Source organism: Mustela lutreola, chromosome 1, assembly GCF_030435805.1.
Source record: "Mustela lutreola isolate mMusLut2 chromosome 1, mMusLut2.pri, whole genome shotgun sequence".
In the NCBI taxonomy this organism is placed as follows: domain Eukaryota; kingdom Metazoa; phylum Chordata; class Mammalia; order Carnivora; family Mustelidae; genus Mustela; species Mustela lutreola.
Genome location: NC_081290.1, coordinates 25,876,722 through 25,903,913, shown reverse-complemented (window position 1 = coordinate 25,903,913; position 27,192 = coordinate 25,876,722). Strand labels below are relative to the sequence as shown.

Genomic DNA, 27,192 nt, shown 5'->3' with positions numbered 1-27,192 from the left:
TTTCTTCAGGAACCTCTATTGAGTTGAAAGATTATTATTCCTGAGAGAATGCAGCTCTGCCTTATTTTGAAACACTTTTGTTAGATTTTGGAGCTGGGGGAAACAAAGGGTGAGGGCTTTGTCTGTGTGGTAGGGCAGTGAGGAGGAAAGGAGTTGGAGAAGAGGCCTAGAGCAGGTTATCAGAGCCCAAAGGAATGAAAAGGGTTTCCATGGGTGGGGTGGAAGCCCCAGTGCAGGCTGTCACCACCAAAGGAGGGTAAGGAAGGCATCTTTACATGATGGGTGGCAGAGCCCAGCAATGCTGGAACCTCAAGAGGATAGAGAGGACATCCACGTGGAAGCTGGAAGCAGTGAGGCCCCAGTGCAAGGTATAAGAACCTGAGCAAAGTGGATGGGAATGGGGGAATATGGTCAAAAAGTCTATCAAGGCCCCTGTGCCATGAGGAGGTGATGGTGGGAAGGGGGGGGGGGACACAGGATGTGGGGTAAAATGAAGCAGCAGGCCTATATGAGTTGTCAGAATCAAAGGAGGTGAGAGAAGCATTCATCAGAGGTTGGAGGAGAAGAATATCCCCAAGACCCTGTCAGCCTGAGCAGGGAGGTGACAGCATCTAAATAGGGGAGTCGCCACGGCAGTATTGTAGGAGGACCAGAGCCTGCAGAGCGAGGAGGCATGAGTGTCAGGGGAGCAGCAGTGGGGCCTGCTGGGGGGTCATGGAGCCTCAGAGAGTGAGAAGAGCACCCATGTATGAGGGCGAGGCAGGGGTAGCACAGTGCACGATGGCAGAGCTCAAGTAACATGAGAAGGGCATCTATCTGAGGGTTTCAGGAGGGCTGCCTGCATGTGAAAGGAAATGGTGCCATGGCCGGCAGCAGGAAGACAGAGCCCAGGTGAGGTGCAGAGGGCATGAGAGGGGAGGCACCGCCAATGGAAGATTGGTTACATGTGGGGAAATTTATCACATCATTAAGTATGTTGAGGGTCATGGGACACAGGTTCTTCACTGTCAGACAGGGAAGCTACAAATACAGAAAGGGAGAACACTACAGTAACCTTGTGGTATTCGGTTAGAATTGGGGCATTTGTATGAATTCCTGGCCTTTAACAGGTACAGGCAGAGGTACAGAGGAGATCGACAGATGCAGAGATAGATAGCTCAACTTTAGAATGATTCATAAAATTCTGCTAATACTGACCAAAATAAGACCAAAGTGAGCACAATAAAAATATTAGGCATTTAAAAATGGGACACAACTATGTATCAAAGGAGATTTAAATTCTTATGAAAATTCTATGAATAAATTTATGCCAATAAATTTGAAAATAAAAATGAATAGCTGATTTAAGCTAATATAAACTACCAAAATAATCTCAAGAGGAAACAGAAGAATTAAATAGGTCTAGAAACATTTAAATAATTAAATTGGCAATAAAAATCTAAATCTAACAAAAACAAAGCTATGTTGACATGATTCCTTAGAGATATTTCACTGCTGAGCAACTGTGATTCCTTTCTTAGATAAACAGCTCCAGAAAATACAAAAATGAAACTCACCCTGATTTTAAAAAACTACCATAACATTTGTCAGCAGCACAATAAAGAAAAATTATATGTTAATCTCACCTATGAGCATAAATGAAAATAGCTAAGTAAAGTATTAGCAAACTAAATCCAGCTGTGTGTATGTGTGTGCCTGTGGGTGTGTAAGACCACGCTGAACTTATCCAGGAATGCAATAATAATTATTTAACATTAAAAAATTATAAATAGGGGCACCTGGGTGGCTCAGTCGATTGGGCCTCTGCCTTGGGCTCAGGTCATGATCCAGGGTTCTGGGATCGAGCCCCACATCGGGCTCCCTGTTCAGCAGAGAGCCTGCTTCTTCCTCTCTCTCTGCCTGCCATTCTGCCTACTTGTGCTCTCTATCTCTCTGTCAGGTGAATAAATAAAAATCTTTAAAAAAATTATAAATAACTCCTCAAACTCAACACCCAAAAAAAACAGATAATCACATCAAAAAATGGGCAGAAGACATGAACAGACAATTCTCCAAAGAAGACATATGAATGGCTAACAGACAGTGAAAAAATGTTCATCATTAGCCATCAGGGAGATTCAAATCAAAACCACACTGAGATACCACCTTATACCAGTTAGAATGGCCAAAATAAACAACAGTAAACAGTAAACAACAAGTGTTGGAGAGGATGTGGATAAAGGGGAACCCTCTTACACTGTTGGTAGGAAATCAAGTTGGTGCAGCCACTTTGGGAAACAGTGTGGAGGTTCCTTAAGAAATTAAAAATAGAGCTACCCTATAACCCTGCAATTGCACTACTGAGTATTTACCCCAAAGATACAGACGTAGTGAAAAGAAGGGTCATCTGAACCCCAGTGTTAATAGCAGCAATGGCGACAGTCACCAAACTGTGGGAAGAGCCAAGATGCCCTTCAATGGACAAATGGATAAAGAAGATATGGTCCATATAAACAATGGAATATTACTCAGCCATCAGAAAGGATGAATACCCAACTTTTGAATCAACATGGATGGGACTGGAGGAGATTATGCTGAGTGAAATAAGTCAAGCAGAGAAAGTCAATTATCATACGGTTTCATTTATTTGTGGAACATAAGGAATAACATGGAGGACATTAAGAGAAAGAAAGGAAAAGTGGATTGTGGGAAAATGGAGGGGGAGACGAAGCATGAGAGATTGTGGACTCTGAGAAACAAACTGAGGGTTTTGGAGGGGAGGGGGGGTAGGGGGTTAGGTGATCCTGGTGGTGGGTATTAGGGAGGGCACATATTGCATGGAGCAGTGGGTGTGGTGCATAAACAATGAATCTTGGAACATTGAAAAAAAATAAAAAATTATAAATTCACCATACTAACAATTAAGGTAGAAAAAACCTGACATAGTCATCTAAAAAAATTCATAATGAATTTAGAAATGAAATTCACACTCGTGCAAGATAAAAAAAAAACAACAAAAACAAAATGACTCAGTAAACTAGGTTTAGGAAGGAACTTTCTCAGCCCAATTAGAAAAAAATAGCACATACTATTTCATGGTAAAATTTTAGAACATTCTTCCAAGTCAGGAATAAGATGAAGAAGCCTCTTTTCACTGCCTCTTTTGAACAGTGTCCAAGTATCTGGCCAGAGCACTAAAAATGAAAGTGGTATCAAGAAAGTGTAGAAAGGAAGAGACAAACACAAATGTCAATGCAAAGTTGATGGACATGTGATCACCAGGCAGAAGTGAAGAGTATCCCTAAATGCCAGCAACAGAGAGTCAGAAAACTGAATTCAGTTCACAATGGTATTAAAATCTACTCACAAATAAATCTAATAATCCCCTCTTATAAAGAAAAGCGTAAAACTGGACATGTTGACTTTAAAACACTGTGGTATTAATTCTGTGGTAGATGAACTGGCCACTGGCACTGACTAGAAACTGAGAAATAAACCCACTGTTATGTGGTATTTTAGTATTTTACATATCAGTAGGAAAAAGATGAATATCTTTTGGCTCCAAATAACAACAACAACAAAAAAACCACCATTTTTTTTTTAAAAAGATCTTATTTATTTATTTGAATGAGAGAGAGAGAGAACACGACTGTAAGGGAGAAACAGGCTCCCTGCTGAGCAGGGAGACCAATGAAGGACTCGATCCCAGGACCCTGGGACCATGAAGTGAGCCAAAGGCAGATGCTTAACCCACTGAGCCACCCTAGTACCCCGAGAAAACCAACATTTTTTAAGTGGCTCAAACAATGAGAAGAACAATTATTATGTCACAAAATAAGATATTTGAACTAGGGTTCAAAGTCATCAAAGATCCAGGTTCCATCTATCTTCCTCAGGATCTCAGTGAGTTCCCTTCATTATCACAAAATGCTCATGTCGTAAATGTACATCAAGAAGCAGAAAAAGGACATTGTTTCTTCATTATGTATATTCTGTCAAGGCAAAAGAAAATCTTTCCTAGAAATACTTCTAGCAAACTACCCTTTGCCTGTGTTTGGCTTGAACTGCTAAACTAATCATTAGGTAGGGAAATGACAATGCCAGCGTACTCTGAGAGCAATCAGGATTTGCTTGAATCATTTGAGAAAGGAGTAGACACTGAAACAAAACTGGTGTTCTGCCAACATGAGAAAGAGGAAAATGACTCTTAGATAAGTAACTTATGATACAGTGGAGTATTCCATAAATAATGTGGGGAGACTAGACTATCCATACAGAAGAAAAGAAAGCTAGATCTGAATAACACCATAAACAAAAATAAATTCCATGTGGATTAAGATGTCAAATGTCAAAAGTTAATATTTAGCAGAAAATATACAACAATATGTTTTGAAATTAAGAGTAGAAATAGATTTCTAATGTAAAATATAAATAAGCACAAATCATAAATGATAACATTAATCAGCTAGACTACATCAAATTTTTAAACTTTTGTACAATATACTGGCATTAAAGTTGAAAGACACACCACAGCCTCAGAGAAGTATTTGCATGACATAAGACAGTGCTTCTGTTACCCAACAGATAAAAATGGGCACAGTATAAGAATGAGCAATTGACAGAAGAGGAAAACTGAGGCGTCCATATATACTATAAAAGATGCTCAACTTCATCAGTAGTCAAAGAATTGCAAACTTATATAAAGAAATAGCCTATTAATAATAGACCCATGACTAATAATAGACCCACCATTACTAACAGACCCACTATTAAAAAATGTTCTAATTTGATAAGACTGAGTCCTGACACTATGTGGGGAAACAAAATGTCATCCATGCCTAGCAGAAGGGTCGACTAGGTCCACCTCGTTGGTGATCACTTTATTAATATTTAGTAAATTCAACAATATGCATGGTCAATAATCTAACATCCTTTCCACGATATGTGTCCTAGAGAAACTCTTTCACATGTACAGCAAAACACATGGTCTAGGATATTCACCACATTCTTTCTTCTTTTTTCTTCTTCTTTTTTTTCCTCTCTCTCCCTCTCCACACACACACATACAATCAAATAGTATGGCATAGTTTAAATAAATGAACTAGATCTATATATGTCAACTTGAATTATCTTTAAAATAGAATGTTGAGGTGCGCCTTGGTGGCTCAGTGGGTTAAGCCTCTGCCTTCGGCTCGGGTCATGATCTCAGGGTCCTGGGATCAAGCCCTGCATCAGGCTCTCTGCTCAGCAGAGAGCCGGCTTCCCCCTCCCTCTCTGCCTGCCTCTCTGCTTACTTGTGATCTCTCTCTCTGTATAATATAATATAAATAAAATCTTAAAAAAATAAAATAAAATAGAATGTTGAGAGGAAAACACAGGTTGTTTAGGATTATAGTACAATATTACTTACATAAAAAGTAAAACCCAGAGCACAATAGTCTATATTATTTATGAATAAGGAAGTATTTAATAAAAATACAGAAGCAAGGAATCATGTTTGTGATTACCTCTGGGAAAGGAAAAAGGAGAACCAGAGCAAGGAAGGGTATAAGTATCAGAGATGTTTCAACCTTATTTCTAGTTTTATTTCTTTAATGAGAAAGGATATAAAATAAATATTAAAAATGGATAAATTATATTGAGTCAGTGTGGAGAGTACAAATAGATATGTCATATTATTTTATCTCAGTTTGAAATGCTTTTTAATTTTTGTTTTTTTTTTAAGCTTTTATTTTTTCATGTGAGAGAGAAAGAAACAGCACAAGTAGAGGGAGGGGCAGAAGGAGAGGGATTTTTAAGTTTTCCATGAAAATATTTCATCAAGGTCCTCATTGTATGGGATGAAAAGGTCCTCATCCCATACAAATCACTTCAAATTCACTACATTCACAAGTGCAATTTGTCTTCCTCCATCTTTTATTAAGCATCATTTTAAGCCACGTGCTATATGTCGTTTGAGGATTAGAGACTAGCTAGTGTCAGAAGAAATGTAAATAGTAGTAATAGTCAGCAAGGAGAGTAGCAAAGATGGAAGAAAGATACCATGACGGTCAAGAAAGGTCCAAATGGTATAAAGTTGAAAAGAGATTGGTCAAATGCTCAAAAAAGATTCTTGATAGTGAGTGAGATGCCAAAGATGTCACTGTCCAAAAACAAAACAAAACAAAACAAAAAACAAAAAAACATAGGTATGGAAATTTTCTACTGTAATTTTAATTTGGAGGCTCTTAGAGAAGATGATATAGAGTATATGTCAACTATAAGACTTACTACTAAGACTACAACAAATATCAAAGATCCCCCCCACCGGAAGCGACCATTTTAATTATTAATATCCCATGAATCTCCCACAGCAACATACCTGGAGGAGGAGTCTTTCAAAAGCCAGAAAGTTGTCCCACTTAGCAGTCTGCGGGTGTTTCAGAGTTTGAACTGTGGCTAGTCCAAGCTGTAGGAGCCCACAGTGATTCACTAAAGCTTGGAGGTTGTTCTTGAAGAGCTGAATATAGGACATGAGCTGTCCTGGAGTGACTCTCCCTGGAGAAACATAATAATCTATCAGTAGTAAACTCATGACAAGAATGCCATTAATAACATTACTGCTTCATATTGGCACAGAATTTCAGAGTTGGCTGTAAGCTTTCTTAAGCTATTGTGATTCTTACAACAACATGGTGACAGGAGCAAATGTGAAGCTATTTCCTGCCTTTCACAGGTAAAGAAACAGGGGCACCTGAGTGGCTCAGTCAGTTAAGCATCCGACTCTTGATCTCAGCTCCCGTCTTGATCTCAGGGGTGTATGTTCATGGAGCCCACTTAAAAAAACAAACAAACTGGGGCACCTGGGAGGCACACAGTTGGTTAAGTGTCTGACTCTTGGTTTCACTTCAGGTCATGATCTCAGGGTCATAAGATCCCGCCTGAAGCTCCACGCTCAGCAAGGAGAATACGTGATACCCTCACTCCCTTTGTCCCCCTACTCATGCTCTCTTTCACTCTAAATATAAATGAATAAATCTTTAAAATTAAATAAATAAAAATTAAAAAATTAAACACACACACACACACACACTCACACACACAAGGAAAGAAACAGATATTAAGTGATCTGGCCAAGGCCATATTACTAGAAGAACTTATTTTATAATTGTGCAATGCCCACAAGTAAGTTCTCAAAGTCATCCTATAAGTATCTGGTGAGCTCAACATGGCGTGGCTCCCCAAGAAGAGTGCATACTGATTTAAAAAGCAAAAAGGCAAAATTTCTAATGGTGTGTGTATGTTTAGAAAGTAAGAAGAGAAGTCTGTTACGACTGTGGCTCAAACCTCACCACTGAGATCAATGGGTTCATGACAAAATTTATGACGATCAAAGCTGGCTGTTGTATGAAATAAAAATCTATGGAGAACTGGGGTGGCAAAAACACTGGGAGATGAGGCATCAGAAGAAAATGCAGGCATGAGCTATACAGCACACGTGCCCCAATGGTCACCTAGACTAAAACAAGAGCCCCATCTCATAAAAGACTAGACATAGTACAGAAAAGCAAAACACCTGTTGAAGGTTCACTCTGTAGAACCTTTAAGTCCAAGGACTGCCTATGGCAGTCCTTTAAGTGAGTCACTTTGCATTGTCCAGTGTGTCAAACTGCATTCCTGCCATTCATGGCTGCTATGGACAAAACTCCAGAACACCAGAGTCTCTCCGTCGGACAGGGAGGCCGCAACGGGGCCAAACATAGATGCGAGTCAGGTAAATCTTTCCTACACAGCTTATCCACACTATGCTTGTGGGTTGCTCTCCAATGCCTGAAATCCAAGTTTGCTTATTACATCTAGGTTTAATATTTGGCAATGAAATCCCCTATATTTGTTGAGCACCTTACAGTTCACATGGCGCAAGCAAGCCATCTTCTGATGATCATAGCAACTCTATGCGGTGGCAAGCAAGGCATGGGCTCCACCTGTGAGAGCCCCCTGAGGCACTGGGAATTCAGTGTCTTTCATAACGCTAAATACCAGGTATCTTAATAAACCGTTTTTGACCACAATACACAAAAACTAAAGACCTGGGACGCCTGGGTGGCTCAGTTGGTTGGACGACTGCCTTCGGCTCAGGTCATGATCCCGGAGTCCCGGGATCGAGTCCCGCATCGGGCTCCCAGCTCCATGCGGAGTCTGCTTCTCTCTCTGACCTTCTCCTTGCTCATGTTCTCTCTCACTGTCTCTCTCTCAAATAAATAAATAAAATCTTAGAAAAAAAAATTAAAAAAAAAAAAAACAAAAAAAAAACTAAAGACCTCACCACAAGAAACTTATAAGCCTGCAACAAAAAGAAGAGTAGTGGGATGATAAGTGGTGAAGCAAGTCTCACTCATTTCTTTGGTTCCGTGATAAAGTCTGAGTTCATTCCTGAAACTCAAGGCGGCAAGCTACTGACCTACTGGCTTAACTACTGACAGAGAAGAGCCTCATCACCTTCTTCTTTGTCTGGTTTTGAGTCAGGTTTATTAATGTGTAATTGACATACAGGAAAATCCACCCTTCTTTGGCGTATAGCTCCATGGGCTGTGACAAATGCATGTAGTTGGGTAAGCACCGTCACAGTCAAGGGACCAAACATTTCCATCATTCCAAAGAGCTTCCCCTCTTTGCAGTCAATTCTCCTTCTCCACCCCAGCCCTGATGAGCACTTCTCTGTGTTTATCTGATCTCTGTCCCATAGTTGAGCTTTTCCAGAATGTTCTATAAGTTGAATTACATAGTCTGGAGCCTTTTGACTCTGGCTTCTTTCACTTTAGCTTAAAGCATTTGCTATTTGTCTGTGCTGTTGCCTGTATTAATAGTATGCTCCCTTTTCTTGCTGAATCATACTCCATTGTATAAATATGCCATAGTTTACCTAGCCATTCATTTATCCATTCACCAGTTAGTGATCATTTGGACTATTTCCAATTCTTAGAAATTATGAATAAATTCTTCACAAATATCCAGGTTCAGGTTTTCATGGGAGTATGTGTGTGTGAACAAATGGTTTCATTTTTCTTGGGTAAATTTCTAGACCTGGGATTACTGGGTCATATGCTAAATGTATGTTTAACTGTGTAAGAAACTGACAAACTGATTTCCAAAGCAGCCTGTCCCGCCAGCAACCTATGAGAGTTCTAGTACTTCACGTTCTCACCAGCACTTGCTACTACCACTTATTTTTATTTTAGTCATTCTAAGACATGGGTAGAAATATCTCACTGTGGCTTTAATTTGTATTTTTCTAATGATGAGTAATGCTGGCCATCTTTGTATGTGCTTATGTGCCATGCTATATGTTTTTTGGTGAGGTGTCTGTTCAAATATTTTCCCATTTTTTATTAGGTTGTTTACTTTCTTTTTTAAAAAATTCTATTTATTTATTTTACACAGAGAGATCACAAGTAGGCAGAGAGGCAGGCAGAGAGAGAGAAGTGGGGAAGCAGGCTCCCCACTGAGCAAAGAGCCAGATTCGGGACTCAATCCTAGGACCCTGAGATCATGACCTGAGCTGAAGGCAGAGGCTTAACCCACTGAGCCACCCAGGCACCCAGTTGTTTACTTTCTTGTTATTAAATTGTGCCATTACTTTTATTAGGTCATTGATTCAACATGTATTTTTATGACAGACACTATTCTTGCTGTTAGAAATAAACCCGTGAACAAATCAGACAAAACTCTCTGTCCTCACAGTGAACATATACAGAAGACAAATATATCTCCTAGATGCCCTTCTAATGAATTCAGTCTATTACATATCATTCTCATTAGGGGTGGAGGCCTTTTGTGCAGATGATAACATGTTTACACAATGACATCTTCTAACGCCTATTTAATATTAACACTAAATACGTGAAAAAAATTTTCACATGAAATGGGTTCAATTTACGATTGACATGACCTCCATGTACTTGTTTACACATTGTACTGCTGGTGGTGGCAATTTCGTTCCTGGACATGTAGAGCTTAGTCTATAAAGAGAGATATTCATTAAACAATTATACAAAAAATTACTTAATCATGATTGCAGTAATACTGCTAAGGAAAAACACAAAATGTCTTGGAAGCATGAAAGGCCCTTTAAGATTCAAAACTGTCAAACTCGGGACGCCTGGGTGGCTCAGTTGGTTAAGCAGCTGCCTTCGGCTCAGGTCATGATCCCAGGATCCTGGGATCGAGTCCCACATCGGGCTCCTTGCTCCGCAGGGAGCCTGCTTCTCCCTCTGACTCTGCCTTCCACTCTGTCTGCCTGTGCTCGCTCTCGCTCGCTCTCTCTCTGACAAATAAATAAATAAAATCTTAAAAAAAACAAAAAACAAACAAACAAAAAAACAAAAAACTGCCAAACGCTCCAACCCTGTCTACTTAACTAGGGAGGCAGAATTAAGCTCAAAATACATACAACCCATTTGCAATTTAATTGTTGTTTAGAAAGACCACAAGAAATGAAAATCATGGGTGCCTGGGTGGCTCAGTGGGTTGAGCCTCTGCCTTTGGCTTGGTTCATGATCTCAAGGTCCTGGGATCAAGCCCCTCATCGGGCTCTCTGCTCAGCGGGGAGCCTGCTTCCTCCTCTCTCTCTGCCTGCCTCTTTGCCTACTTGTGATCTCTGTCTGTCAAATAAATAAATTTTAAAAAAAGAAGTGAAAATCATCAGAGAAAGTCATCAGAAGGTCTGTTTAGATTTCTATTATAACAACTCTATGTTCAATTCAAAGATAAGAGTTTCTTTGATTCAAAAACAGAGTTGAGGGGAGGAGTCAAGATGGCAGAGAAGTAGCAAGCTGAGACTGCTTCAGCTAGCTGGAGATCAGCTAGATAGCTTATCTAAAGATTGCAAACACCTGAAAATCCATCGGCAGATCGAAGAGAAGAAGAACAGCAATTCTGGAAACAGAAAAACAACCACTTTCTGAAAGGTGTTTTCTTTTTTTAAAAATTCTTTTCTTTTCTTTTCTTTTTTTTTTTTTCTTTTCTTTTTGTTTTTTTTTTTTCTTTCTTCCTTTTTGAACCTCTTTTTATCCCCTTTCTCCCCACTCACGATTTTGGATCTCTTCTAATTTGGTTAAAGCATATTTTCCTGGGGTTGTTGCCACCCTTTTAGTATTTTACTTGCCCCTTCATTTACTCTTATCTGGACAAAATGACAAGACATAAAAATTCAACACAAAAAAAAGAACAAGAGGCAGTACCGAAGGCTAGGGACCTAATCAATACAGACATCGGTAATATGTCAGATCTAGAGTTCAGAATGACAATTCTCAAGGTTCTAGCCGGGCTCGAAAAAGGCATGGAAGATATTAGAGAAACCCTCTCGAGAGATATAAAAGCCCTTTCTGGAGAAATAAAAGAACTAAAATCTAACCAAGGTGAAATCAAAAAAGCTATTAATGAGGTGCAATCAAAAATGGAGGCTCTAACTGCTAGGATAAATGAGGCAGAAGAAAGAATTAGTGATATAGAAGACCAAATGACAGAGAATAAAGAAGCTGAGCAAAAGAGGGACAAACAGCTACTGGACCACGAGGGGAAAATTCGAGAGATAAGTGACACCATAAGACGAAACAACATTAGAATAATTGGGATTCCAGAAGAAGAAGAAAATGAGAGGGGAGCAGAAGGTATACTGGAGAGAATTATTGGGGAGAATTTCCCCAATATGGCAAAGGGAACGAGCATCAAAATTCAGGAGGTTCAGAGAACGCCCCTCAAAATCAATAAGAATAGGCCCACACCCCGTCACCTAATAGTAAAATTTACAAGTCTCAATGACAAAGAGAAAATCCTGAAAGCAGCCCGGGAAAAGAAGTCTGTAACATACAATGGTAAAAATATTAGATTGGCAGCTGACTTATCCACAGAGACCTGGCAGGCCAGAAAGAGCTGGCATGATATTTTCAGAGCACTAAACGAGAAAAACATGCAGCCAAGAATACTATATCCAGCTAGGCTATTATTGAAAATAGAAGGAGAGATTAAAAGCTTCCAGGACAAACAACAACTGAAAGAATTTGCAAATACCAAACCAGCTCTACAGGAAATATTGAAAGGGGTCCTCTAAGCAAAGAGAGAGCCTACAAGTGGTAGATCAGAAAGGAACAGAGACCATATACAGTAACAGTCACCTTACAGGCAATACAATGGCACTAAATTCATATCTCTCAATAGTTACCCTGAATGTGAATGGGCTAAATGCCCCTGTCAAAAGACACAGGGTATCAGAATGGATAAAAAAACAAAACCCATCTATATGTTGCCTCCAAGAAACACATTTTAAGCCCGAAGACACCTCCAGATTTAAAGTGAGGGGGTGGAAAAGAATTTACCATGCTAATGGACATCAGAAGAAAGCAGGAGTGGCAATCCTTATATCAGATCAATTAGATTTTAAGCCAAAGACTATAATAAGAGATGAGGAAGGACACTATATCATACTCAAAGGGTCTGTCCAACAAGAAGATCTAACAATTTTAAATATCTATGCCCCCAACGTGGGAGCAGCCAACTATATAAACCAATTAATAACAAAATCAAAGAAACACATCAACAATAATACAATAATAGCAGGGGACTTTAACACTCCCCTCACTGAAATGGACAGGTCATCCAAGCAAAAGATCAGCAAGGAAATAAAGGCCTTAAACGACACACTGGACCAGATGGACATCACAGATATATTCAGAACATTTCATCCCAAAGCAACAGAATACACATTCTTCTCTAGTGCACATGGAACATTCTCCAGAATAGATCACATCCTCGGTCCTAAATCAGGACTCAACCAGTATCAAAAGATTGGGATCATTCCCTGCATATTTTCAGACCACAATGCTCTAAAGCTAGAACTCAACCACAAAAGGAAGTTTGGAAAGAACCCAAATACATGGAGACTAAACAGTATCCTTCTAAAGAATGAATGGGTCAACCGGGAAATTAAAGAAGAATTGAAAAAAATCATGGAAACAAATGATAATGAAAATACAACGGTTCAAAATCTGTGGGACACAACAAAGGCAGTCCTGAGAGGAAAATATATAGCGGTACAAGCCTTTCTCAAGAAACAAGAAAGGTCTCAGGTACACAACCTAACCCTACACCTAAAGGAGCTGGAGAAAGAACAAGAAAGAAACCCTAAGCCCAGCAGGAGAAGAGAAATCATAAAGATCAGAGCAGAAATCAATGAAATAGAAACCAAAAAAACAATAGAACAAATCAACGAAACTAGGAGCTGGTTCTTTGAAAGAATTAATAAAATTGATAAACCCCTGGCCCGACTTATCAAAAAGAAAAGAGAAAGGACCCAAATAAATAAAATCATGAATGAAAGAGGAGAGATCACAACTAACACCAAAGAAATACAAACTATTATAAGAACATACTATGAGCAACTCTACGGCAATAAATTTGACAATCTGGAAGAAATGGATGCATTCCTAGAAACATATAAACTACCACAACTGAATCAGGAAGAAATAGAAAGCCTGAACAGACCCATAACCAGTAAGGAGATTGAAACAGTCATTAAAAATCTCCAAACAAACAAAAGCCCAGGGCCAGACGGCTTCCCGGGGGAATTCTACCAAACATTTAAAGAAGAACTAATTCCTATTCTTCTGAAACTGTTCCAAAAAATAGAAATGGAAGGAAAACTTCCAAACTCATTTTATGAAGCCAGCATCACCTTGATCCCAAAACCAGACAAGGATTCCACCAAAAAAGAGAGCTATAGACCGATATCCTTGATGAACACAGATGCGAAAATACTCAACAAAATACTAGCCAATAGGATTCAACAGTACATTAAAAAGATTATTCACCACGACCAAGTGGGATTTATTCCAGGGCTGCAAGGTTGGTTCAACATCTGCAAATCAGTCAATGTGATACAACACATCAATAAAAGAAAGAACAAGAACCATATGATACTCTCAATAGATGCTGAAAAAGCATTTGACAAAGTACAACATCCCTTCCTGATCAAAACTCTTCAAAGTGTAGGGATAGAGGGCACATACCTCAATATCATCAAAGCCATCTATGAAAAACCCACCGCAAATATCATTCTCAATGGAGAAAAACTGAAAGCTTTTCCGCTAAGGTCAGGAACACGGCAGGGATGTCCATTATCACCACTGCTATTCAACATCGTACTAGAGGTCCTAGCCTCAGCAATCAGACAACAAAAGGAAATTAAAGGCATCCAAATCGGCAAAGAAGAAGTCAAATTATCACTCTTCGCAGATGATATGATACTATATGTGGAAAACCCAAAAGACTCCACTCCAAAACTGCTAGAACTTATACAGGAATTCAGTAAAGTGTCAGGATATAAAATCAATGCACAGAAATCAGTTGCATTTCTCTACACCAACAGCAAGACAGAAGAAAGAGATATTAAGGAGTCAATCCCATTTACAATTGCATCCAAAACCATAAGATACCTAGGAATAAACCTAACCAAAGAGACACAGAATCTATACTCAGAAAACTATAAAGTACTCATGAAAGAAATTGAGGAAGACACAAAGAAATGGAAAAATGTTCCATGCTCCTGGATTGGAAGAATAAATATTGTGAAAATGTCTATGCTACCTAAAGCAATCTACACATTTAATGCAATTCCTATCAAAGTACCATCCATCTTTTTCAAAGAAATGGAACAAATAATGCTAAAATTTATATGGAACCAGAAAAGACCTCGAATAGCCAAAGGGATATTGAAAAAGAAAGCCAACGTTGGTGGCATCACAATTCCGGACTTCAAGCTCTATTACAAAGCTGTCATCATCAAGACAGCATGGTACTGGCACAAAAACAGACACATAGATCAATGGAACAGAATAGAGAGCCCAGAAATAGACCCTCAAATCTATGGTCAACTAATCTTCGACAAAGCAGGAAAGAATGTCCAATGGAAATAAGACAGCCTTTTCAATAAATGGTGCTGGGAAAATTGGACAGCCACATGCAGAAAAATGAAATTGGACCATTTCCTTACACCACACACAAAAATAGACTCAAAATGGATGAAGGACCTCAATGTACGAAAGGAATCCATCAAAATCCTTGAGGAGAACACGGGCAGCAACCTCTTCGACCTCTGCCGCAGCAACATCTTCCTAGGAACAACGCAAAAGGCAAGGGAAGCAAGGGAAAAAAATGAACTACTGGGATTTCATCAAGATCAAAAGCTTTTGCACAGCAAAGGAAACAGTTAACAAAATCAAAAGACAACTGACAGAATGGGAGAAGATATTTGCAAACGACATATCAGATAAAGGACTAGTGTCCAGAATCTATAAAGAACTTAGCAAACTCAACACCCAAAGAACAAATAATCCAATCAAGAAATGGGCAGAGGACATGAACAGACATTTCTGGAAAGAAGACATCCAGATGGCGAACAGACACATGAAAAAGTGTTCCATATCACTCGGCATCAGGGAAATACAAATCAAAACCACAATGAGATATCACCTCACACCAGTCAGAATGGCTAAAATCAACAAGTCAGGAAATGACAGATGCTGGCGAGGATGCGGAGAAAGGGGAACCCTCCTACACTGTTGGTGGGAATGCAAGCTGGTGCAGCCACTCTGGAAAACAGCATGGAGGTTCCTCAAAATGTTGAAAATAGAACTGCCCTATGACCCAGCAATTGCACTATTGGGTATTTACCCTAAAGATACAAATGTAGTGATCCAAAGGAGCACATACACCCGAATGTTTATAGCAGCAATGTCCACAATAGCCAAACTATGGAAAGAACCTAGATGTCCATCAACAGATGAATGGATCAAGAAGATGTGTTATATATACACAATGGAATACTATGCAGCCATCAAAAGAAATGAAATCTTGCCATTTGCAACAACATGGATGGAACTAGAGCGTATCATGCTTAGCGAAATAAGTCAAGCAGAGAAAGACAACTATCATATGATCTCCCTGATATGAGGAAGTGGTGATGCAACATGGAGGCTTAAGTGGGTAGAAGAAGAATAAATGAAACAAGATGGGATTGGGAGGGAGACAAACCATAAGTGACTCTTAATCTCACAAAACAAACTGAGGGTTGCCGGGGGGAGGGGTTTTGGGAGAAGGGGTTGGGATTATGGACATTGGGGAGGGCATGTGATTTGGTGAGTGCTGTGAAGTGTGTAAACCTGGTGATTCACAGACCTGTACCCCTGGGGATAAAAATATATGTTTATAAAAAATAAAAAAATTAAAAAAAAAAAAAAAAAAGAAAACAATTACCTATAGTTACAGTATTTGGTAACATAAAAGGGAATTTTTTTTAATGGCCAGAAAATTTTGTGAAGTCTAATTTAATATAACTATACTTCTATAAGTTTATTTAATTGTTAAACTTTCTGTGCCAAATAATACTCATACCATCTATAATAAGTCCCACATGATATAAAACCGTATGTATTAAAGCCCACTGAAATTTCAAGTATATCAACTTATTTATAAAAAGTTCTCAGATCTGTGAATTGGGCTTATTGATGATCAGTATGTAATTATGATAATAAAAAATAAGAAAAGAAGTTTAAAAAAAAAAAAAAAAAACAGAGTTGAACTTTTTATCCAGTTAGCATTTCCTAGCTCGGCCTCTAGACCTCGTATTTACGTAATGCTGCCTGCCCAGGTAAGGCCTGTGATCCAAAGGAACAAAGGAGTATAGAGAACTTGGTAACTGGAAATGCAACAACACACTACATTGTGAACTTAGTAGCTATTTGCATTTGCTGCCCTATTCTGTTCCCCTCTATATAGTTTTTTCTTACACACAAATGCTAGTAACACGTCATTAGGTATTTCTTGATACTCCATTAGCATGCTACTTGGAATTCAGTAAAAAAGTACATCATGTGGTGCTTTAAAATACAGGCTATATTCCTTGGTAGCTAGGAGACAGTATGTGCCCCCACTGATTGAATGAGCCCCACCCTTTGGGCGCCTTTTGGGTACCAATTCTGACCAAGGTGATAGGCTAGTTCAAATATCTACTAGGGTAAATTGTAATTCAATTGGTCACTTATTTGTGACGTCGCATGACTGTGCAGTTTTCTCTATGTGTTACAGTCTCATTGGTCACCTGTGCATGGCCAGGCACAACCACATGGCCTTTGCCCTTAAAAGCTAGTCTGTAAGGCAGAGAGAGGTCACCTCTTTGCAAGAGACGGCCCTGGCCAGTTAGTTTGATTCTCGATGCTTGGCTCGAAATAAAGCTTTGCTTGGCCTTCAAAAAAAAAAAAAAAAAAAAAAAAAAAAAAAAAAAAAATACAGGCTAGTGCAATTTTCAAAACTGGAAACTTAGTCACAACCTTACATGAAACAAATGGAAATCAACTAACTGACTACCAAAATGCTACAGTGAGACTGATGACCCGAGAGAGCTGACTAAAATAGCAAGCAACCAGAAGCAGGTGCTGAAAAAGTAATAGGAGGACATACTTACATCACAAAACAATCACAAAAGCGTTTCGTGCAGACTTACCTGGTGATTTTAAGATGTCCATTCAGAAGGCCTTGTAACACAATTTTTAAAGCCATAAAAACAAAAGTTAGTTGATATCAAGACTGCAGGAGATGAGATTAAAACTCATCCCCAAGGATGAGTTTAGTGTAGAAATAGGAAATTTATTCATTGGTGGAACCAAACTCCTTAGGGAGCTACCCAGAGAAATGACACAAATCCTTTATTTCAGGAGATTGTATTGGTTCCGCTTCTGGCACGCTAGTAGACTGAAACTATCCTAACTCATGGTTTTCCAGATTCCTCTCCAAATAAGATTTGTAGGGAGTAAGCAAAGAATTGTCATCTACCACTATCTCAGTTCTCGCTTCCTTTCTCCAGATCACCATCCCTGGCCACACATACAGATGAGTGCGGCTTTTATTGTGGAACTAACCTCAGCATGGCATTCTATTGCTTATATGAAAGGGTATTTCTTTTGTTTTCGCTCTTTTCCTATTAAAGGTATTTTCTAAAATATTTTCAACAATTATTCTCCAAAAGAAAAAGACTACATAACATATAGCAACTTCCTGAAAGATGATGATCTAAAATCCGAGAAATCGTTTTCAAGTAAGAAAAGCTATTGGGCTTTTTTTTATTTTTTGAGAGTTTTTAAGAAAGAGAAATAGGCTTCTTACTTAGATTTAGCTAAGAGAAAAAACATAAAACTCTATCAACCATCAATTCTCTATTATATTTTAAATCCTCATTAAAATATAATTATCTCTTGAGGGAAAGTGAATACATTTGGAAAATAAAAGGATTTAACATTTTAATATTTGTGATCCTTATGATAAAGAATTCAACTGAATTCAAATGCATCATGGATCCTATTTTTTCCATTAACCTCATACACTTGATAAATTATAATTTTCTCAACCTGTTTTGTTAAAATATATTAAAATATATAGAATATTAAATATATTTGTTAAAATATATTTAAAATATCTACACATATCTACACATACATGATTCTTTGTTGATATGCTTAAAATAAAGAATATTCTGTCAATGTCAGGTTTGATTTAATCATAAAACTGTCGTAATGGTAGAAAACCACCACCACCAGAAATTTTGTCTAAAATAGCGTATTTAGCTACTAAAATTTTTTAAAACCTCTTGGCATGAGAAATAATAAAAACTGTCATTGCACGTTTTTTATTCATCATTTTCATGAAAACCGAAATTGGAATAAACAAACTTAGGTGTTTCAAGTCTTGCATTCCCAGAAATCAGCATTTCATTTGTCTCTTTGTCAATCACTTTTCTAATATAATAAGGATGCAGGACATTAAAATATTTAAATATAAGAGGTCCTGCTGAAACTCTGGTTTATTTGTTCATACACAATTGGGAAACAGAATAATTTCAGTATTACACAAAAGTCACATCTGTTCATATGTTGCTTTTTTTCTCATTACTTCAACATTTTGTGCCACCTAATAACAGCAGCTGAACACAAAGTAAACAAACACAGCTGAACACCGCAAGCCACGAGAGGAACCAAGCACCACAGGCAGTGCCCATGTGTCTCTAGCTCTTCCTCTTGGCTCCGCCTGGCCACGGGGCCTGTCTTGGAAGTGCTTCCTGTTTGATTCTCCCTGATCTTTAGTGCAACTAATAAGCCTCCACTCCTCTTCACATCCCCGTCCAGTGAGCTACTTTCAATGCTTTTGTTCACATAACGTCCTGTATAAGCTGTAACATTTATTTCTAGAAATTTAGCATATCTTTTTAATTGTGCTGGTATCTTATCAAGATTCTTACTGGTTTTGTCAGTTCTCTGATTATTGATCTGCAAAGATGTTTGAATGGGCCTCTGCTAATGGTATTTTTTTTTTTTTTTTGTCCTAGTATGTGATTTTGCAAAACAACTTTTCCAGGGATTTATACACATTATAGCAAAAATACGCACAACAATATATATATCAAAGGTGACAACTTTTACTAAAGTTAAGCTTTTGAGTCTTTGGCAGTGTCACCAGAGAAAATTTCGAGTGTAATTCAAGAGTTGACATAAGACAGCCAGAATCTTGTGCATGAAAGAGGGTTTAGGAGTTTTGTGAATAGCATACAAAAGGCTTAGGGGTGCTTGGGTGGGTGGGTGGTTCAGTCGATTAAGCATCTGCCTTCGGCTCAGGTCATGATCTCAGGGTCCTGGGATTGAGCCACACTGGGCTCCCTGTTCCCTGGGGAGTCTGCTTCTCCCTCTCACTCTCCCTCTGTGCTCCCTCTTTGAATAAATAAATGAATAAATAAAATCTTAAAACAAAACAAAACCACAAAAGGCTCGGAGAGTAGACCAAGCACATAGTGTATATCCACTCTTTACTCCATCAGAATGACAGAAAAAATAAAAAGGGATAGGAACACACAACAAAGAGATTGTGAGATAGTCTATAAGCAGACAAGAGATTTCAAACATTTTGCCCCATCTGTTGGTTATCTTTGTAACCTACATTATATACTAAAACTTTCTTTTTTGGTCTGTCAAATACAGATGGTATCCTACGGCCTTTCATGTTCTAAGAAGAGAATCATAGTCCCCCTTACACATCCCCCTTACTTTTTATCTCCCCCTTTCATCTTGCAAATCATTTGTACTTTTATTTTTCCCTTGCCATGATGATTGGCATTTATATTTTGTTCTGTAACCATAATTTAGTCTTATGTGCTTTTTCCATGGTTTCATCAAAAAAAAAAAAGTTCAAAATCAATCAATAAAGCCTACATCATTGTAAACTATATAACTATTAATGACAGAAGCAAATTATGCGCTATGATTACACTTCCTTATGCATATAATACTTTGCTCCTAGATTGCTCTGTGGTGTATTTCCTTCCTTCCTCCCTCCCTCTTTCTTTCCTTCCCTTTCCTTTCTTTTCCTTCTTTCCTTCCTACCCCTGCCCTTCCTTTGCATTATCTACCTTAACCAAAGCTTTAACATGGAGGACATGGGGAGTTAGAGTATTCTAACCTCAAATACAGTGTCCTGTCTTTGGAGTCTGGGAGCTTTTCCCCTCTCTGAATACTGCCAAACCTTTCACTCTCCCATTCTAATATGGGCAAATTTTGTCCTAGGCCTTTCTGCATAGCCAGCAGCCTGGAACTCCTTTTATTGCTCTCCTCTGTTGGAACAGTTTCATTAAATCCCTGATTTGTCTTTCTTGGTATACTGCCTTTTCTTGCTGGACATTCTTATGTAACCTCAGAAAAGGAACTGTGAAGAAAGCAGTTTTTGTATCCCTGAAAAGGCATTTTCTTACCCTCAAAGCTTCATGGGAGTTTATTGGAGTCTGGAATTCTAGGTGGCTGATAATATATTATTCACTGTCCTCTGGTTTTCAGGGTTGCTGATAAACAGTGTGTGCTAGTCTCATTCCTGTTCCTTTGTAGGTGAGCTTCTTTTTTCCATCTTGGGACCTTTAGGATCTTACTCTCTTGTACTCTAAGGACTCATAGTGATCATGTCTAATTTAGAGGTCTTTTTATTCTTTCCAATTTCATCTCAGTAGGCCTATTCAATTTGACTATGTCCTTCACATCTGGGAAAGTCTCACATTCGTTCTTTGCGAATTTCTTTTTTTTTTTTTTTAAGATTTTATTTATTTATTTGACAGACAGAGATCACAAGTAGGCAGAGAGGCAGGCAGAGAGAGAGGAGGAAGCAGGCTCCCCTCTGAGCAGAGAGCCTGACGTGGGGCTCAATCCCAGGACCCTGGGATCATGACCTGAGCCGAAGGCAGAGGCCCAACCCTCTGAGCCACCCAGGCACCCCCGTCCTTTGCTAATTTCTTATTCTCTGCTTTCTCTTTCTTTCTGAAACTTCTAATATAGTTCTTGGATATCCTGGATTGGTTCTCTTTATATTTTATCTTTTCTATCATATTTCAATGTCCTGTTTTCTTCTACATTATAGGAGAGTTTCTCAATTTATGTTAAAACTTTGGGTGAATTTTGTTTTGGTACATACCATAAAGTTCATCCTTAAATTATGTAATTGAGTGGTTTATAGTCTATTTACAGAGTTGTATAATTATCACCACCATACAATTTGAGAACATTTTCATCACACCAAGAAAAAGACCATATCCAAATTTCCTCAGTTATGAAAAAGATATACTGCTATAAATCTACATGTTGGAATAAAACCTGAATGAAATTTTCCATTGGGAGACACAATGGTGCTTAGTTATACTTATTTACAACTGAGAAAAGCAGAAATGAGAATATTCAAGTAATTATAAGTGAACTCTTTTTTAATAGAGTAATACTACTGTCATTTTTATCATATTAAAAAAATTTTAACTAAAGTATAAATGCCTGGAAGATAAAAGAGGAAAAGAAGAGTACTAAAGGATGGAGGAAAACAAATAAAAATAATCCTCCCATCCCCAGCCACCCAAAAAGGCTTGGTCTAGAATACATGAAAAGGCAGTATGGTGGAGGGAGCCATGTCCCCAGAAGGAACCAGCAACTCCAGACTCAGGAGCCTCAGGTATGACGGAGGTAGAAAGTGAGGAGCATAATACAAAGCAAAGTATACAAATAGTAAGTGCATAGTTCAACTACTTTTTACATATGTATCTATCCATGTAACCCCCATCCAGATCAACATATGGAATATATCCAATACTCTAGGAGACTCCTTGGTATACGTATACTTACCCAGCCAGTAATCCCACAAAGGTAGACCATTACTTCTAGCTCTACTACCAAAGACCATTTCTTTCTCTGTTTTGAGCCTCATATAAGTGAAGTTATACATATGTACTCTTTCGTGTCTAGCTTTTTTTCAACATTATCCAGAATCTCAATCTTTTTTTTCTTTTTCCTAACCATGCTTTATTGCTCTGTATTACCATAGAAGTTTCTTCATCTATTCTGCCTTAAAGGATACTTAGATTCTACAGTTTGGGGCCATTATAGATAATGATGCTATGAACACTCTATTACATGCCTTTTGGTGAACACTAGCACTCATTTCTAGCGGTTATATGCCCACATGTTTGCTGGGTGAGTATATGCTTCACTTTAGTTGATAATGTCAAACAGTTTTCCATGGTTGTGTCAATATTTTCACACATTTTAAATTTGATTAAATTTAACAATTTAATATAATTTTGAAAGTATATAAGCAATGTCTGTATCACTAAGTTTCCTTCTGGTATTTTATGTTTGGTAGCCAAAACACTAATAAAAATGAGAGAAAAGAATCACAGTGGAAAATACATTGCCATATGATACTATGCATCTTTGTTTCATTGTTCTCATACTGTTTTTACGTATTTACTTACTTACTTCTTACCTAGTTACGTAGAAAAAGGCCTGGAAAACAAGGTATTAATTTAGGAACAAAGATTATGTTGAAGAGCAAGATGGAGGGGAGGGAAGATATTTTATTTTATGTACATTGTGATTTGAATTTTCTAGAAGCATGTGCTAGTATTATTTTTTAATATATATTTTTTAAAGATTTTATTCATTTATTTCACAGAGAGAGATCACAAGTAGGCAAAGAGGCAGGCAGAGAGAGAGTGAGGGGGAAGCAGGCTCCCCGCTGAGCAGAGAGCCCGATGCAGGCCTCGATCCCAGGACCCTGGGATCATGACCTGAGCTGAAGGCAGAGGCTTAAGCCACTAAGGACCAGGTGCCCACTAGTGTTACTTTTTAACCTCTTTATTCCGAAATTAAATCGTTTATCTCAGGTAAAATAAACAGATTTGTACAATGGATGAAGCATTGTCTTTCAACAGATTAAAGAAATAGAAAAGTGATAATAACTGCTTGCTTCCCACCTCTACTGAGGTCAAAGGGCAAAGAAATATGGTTAACATGCAGGTAGAGAGATTTAAGTCAGAATGAGAAACAAACTTCATGATGGCAATGACTAAAGATGCTGAAACAAGTTATTAAAGGAGGAAGAAGGAAAATGTTATAAATCTTCTCCCGTAGGGACTGAAGGACAGGATATACAGCCATCTGTATTGTGAAACCTGGACAAAGTACAGCTGGGAATTGATGTCCATTTTTATACTACCATATATATGAAGGTTTCCTGGGATTTCCTTTAAATTGTGTATGTTTCTTGTTACACAAATTTTGAGCTTTACAGCATTATGAAGAGTAAGAAACTAATGTGAAAATAGCATTTTAATTATACAAATCAATTCAAATGTTTCCAAAATTCAGAAGTTTATTGTAAAATATGTTTTCAGAATAGCTTGGAATGAAGTATAACTGCTGAGGGACCATGGGTCACAAATAGAAAATAAACCGCTCTCTCTGAAAGTTATATAAAACACTGAAATATAAAATCACCAGAAGCATTTATGGTTTGGTTTTCCTTGGAAATGTAGCCTTCCCTAGGCTAACTTAAACACTGAATCAACATTCATAAACTCAAGAGAAAGCAGGGAAGGGAAGAGATAGATTACCTCTGTTATCTGGAAGGCAGTATCCAAGGCTGCCGGGAAAGGCACATTTCCTCGGTGGGACCACTCTGACCCGGAAAAGAATTTCTGATCTTAGAGGAGCCTCTAGGTAAATAAATCCCACCCTGTAGCCACAGACCTTCTCACCATATCATTCTCTTGGGTTTTTAAACTCCTAGCCCATAGTCTCATGTTGAAAATACCTTTTATGTTGAGAAAACATAAAAAGGAAGAAGAGGAAAAGGAAGAGATGGATGAGGAAAAAAGAAGAGAAAAAGATGCACCAATTTAAGTTGAAAATAGAGGGCCAGAGAGCAGATCCTTGAAGAAGGGATGTTAGAAACTTAGATTCCCATTTTGCAGATGAGGAAAACAGAGAAGTGGAAACAATTTGAGGTCTGTTTTAAGTGATAGAGTTCAAGGGGAAGGCATTTGTTTAGTGGCCTTAAAGCATTCAGGCATTATTAATTATTAATTCAAAGGAAACTCTTTATGTTTCTGTATATTCCCTATCTTCATATCCCTAAATAGAGATATTCTTTGGGACTCTGGCCTCAGCCCTTTTTCTCAACCATTGTACCTTCTCTCTCTAGTTGATCGACCTTATGTTTCCTTTAGAAATTCACTACTTAGGTTTCAACATAATCACCAGGTAACTAAATCCCTAATCTCTATTTTCACTTCTGGAAATCTGTACTCTAGCCACACATTTTCCAACTGAGATGATCAGGGAACAAATCCTTTAGACAGAATAATTCTACCCCAACATGTGGTAGAGTAGTCTTCATATGCAGTTGCGAGACCATTGGTCATTATGTTTACAATGTGTCTTGCCTGCCCAGGAGATGATAAATAATTCCATCATACTATACCCTTCTTATACAGAACACCCTGTATTTCATAAACACTATGTTTCACATAAATCACCTCATCTAATTATCAGATTACCAGATAATCTGCTAACCCCCCCATTTTACACATGGAGAAACAGATTCAGAAAAGTTAAATGACTTTGAAGACAAAATAATATTTTATACATTTCTTATTCCCTATAAGGACTTAATATATAATATATGCAGATAATAAATATCTTTCAAATGAACAAAAATGACTATTAGCTGTAGATCTGAATAATATCTAGAAAAAAAAAATGCCAGTGAGCTTTCTCCCCTTCTACTTGGACACCCAACTATAATTCCAACAATCTCTAGGAAATTGTGTCAATCTTATACCCCAGGGAATGTGGAGTTCTTTTAAATGATGGTTCTCAAAGATGTTCCACAGGCCTCTGGGCTCCTGAGACACTATCAAGTGGTCAAAAAAGCCAAAGTTATTTTCATAATAGTACTAAGATGTTACTGGATTTTCTTACTCTGCAAAGTAACTCTGAAAAGTTACTCTTGCTACTCTTGTTTACCCCCGGTACAAAAACACTGGTGGGTAAAGGGGTTGGGGCCATCATACCAATACAGGCAGTGGTGCTGAATTATACAAGTAGTCAGTTTCACTTCGGAATGATCTTGATGAAACTATAAATGTTGTTCATTATTTTTTTTAAGGTTTTGTTTATTTATTTGACAGACAGAGATCACACGTAGGCAGAGAGGCAAGCAGAGAGAGAGAGGGAAGCAGTCTCCCTGCTGAGCAGAGAGCCCGATGTGGGGCTCGATCCCAAGACCCTGGGATCATGATCTGAGCTGAAGGCAGAGGCTTTAATCCACTGAGCCACCCAGGCACCCCAAATGTTGTTAATTTTATCAAATCTCAACCCTTAAGAAAACATCAATATCCTGCGTAAAGAAATGGGAAAAATACAAAAAGCACTTCTGATACAAACTGAAGTATAATGATTGGCTTGAGGAAAAGCACTGAGGCAATTATTGAGCTATGAACTGAACTAACCCCTGTTTTCATGGCACACAATTTTTACTGGGAAAGACAAATGAAAAACTCTGATTCTTTATACATTTTCCAAAAAAAGAAAAAAGAATGAAGTGGGCTTGTTACTTCAAGGACAATGATTTGTCAAGAACAGAAGTAAGTTTTCATGTGAAAATTTTAATTTTGGAAAGCTTATATCTGCCCCTATATCCTTACATTCCAAATAACTAAATATTTTCTAATTATTTAATTGGGATAGCAACATATATGGTTTTTTAATATAATATGTGTCAACATCCAGAAGATCAGCATAATTTAGAGAACCAATATTTTCCAAGTGACTAATGCATATGGTATAAATAATGTGTGTATAAAAGATCCATTTATTTATTTTAGTTAGTTATGTTAGTCAACATACAGTACATCACCAGTTTTTGATGTAGTGTTCCGTGATTCACTGTTTGCATATAACACCCAATGTTCCATGCAGTCCATGCCTTCCTTAATGCCAGTCATGGGGCTAACCCATCCTTCCACCCCCCTCCCCTCTGAAATCCTCCGTTTGTTTCCTGGAGCCCCTTGTCCCTCATGGTTCATCTCCCGCTCTGATTTCCTCCACCTTCATTTTCTCCTTCCTTCTCCTAATGCCCTCCATGCAATACCTTACATTCCACATATAAGGGAAACCATCTGATAACTGCTTTCTCTGCCTGACTTATTTCATTTAGCATAGTCTCCTCCAGTTCCATCCATGTCGATGCAAAGGATGGGTATCCATGATGGCTGAGTAATATTCCATTGTATATATGGACCACATCTTCTTTATCCATTCATCTTTTGAAGGGTATCTTGACTCCTTCCACAGTTTGGCTATTGTGGACATTGCTGCCTTGAACATTGGGGTGCATGTGCCCCTTCATTTTCACTACATCTATATCTTTCAGGTAAATACCTAGTAGTGCAATTGCTGGGTCATAGGGTAGCTCTATTTTTAACTTTTTGAGGAACCTCCATACTATTTTCCAAAGTGGCTGTACCAACTTGCATTCCCACCAACAGTGTAAGAGGGTTCCCTTTTCTCCACATCCTCTCCAACATTTGTTGTTTCTTGCCCTGTCAGTTTTTGCCACTCTAACTGGTGTAAGGTTGTATCTCAATGTGGTTTTGATATGAATTTCCTTGATGGCTAATGTTGTTGAACATTTTTTCATGCATCTGTTAGCCATTTGTATGTCTTCTTTGGAGAAGTGTCCATGTCTTCTGCCCATTTTTGACTTGATTATTTGTTTTTTGGGTATTGAGTTTGAGAAGTTCTTTATAGATTTTACATACCAGCCCTTTGT

At 38.2% G+C, this 27,192-nt stretch overlaps 1 protein-coding gene across 1 annotated transcript in view; it reads right to left on the bottom strand.

The window, feature by feature from the left end:
• Nucleotides 1–27,192, bottom strand: part of SCFD2 (sec1 family domain containing 2) — a 441,403-nt gene that overhangs the window by 321,006 nt on the left and 93,205 nt on the right. Inside the window, exon 4 of the mRNA XM_059161521.1 lies at nt 6,341–6,516. Within this exon, the coding sequence (XP_059017504.1) occupies nt 6,341–6,516 (176 nt within the window). The remainder of the gene's footprint in view (nt 1–6,340; nt 6,517–27,192) is intronic.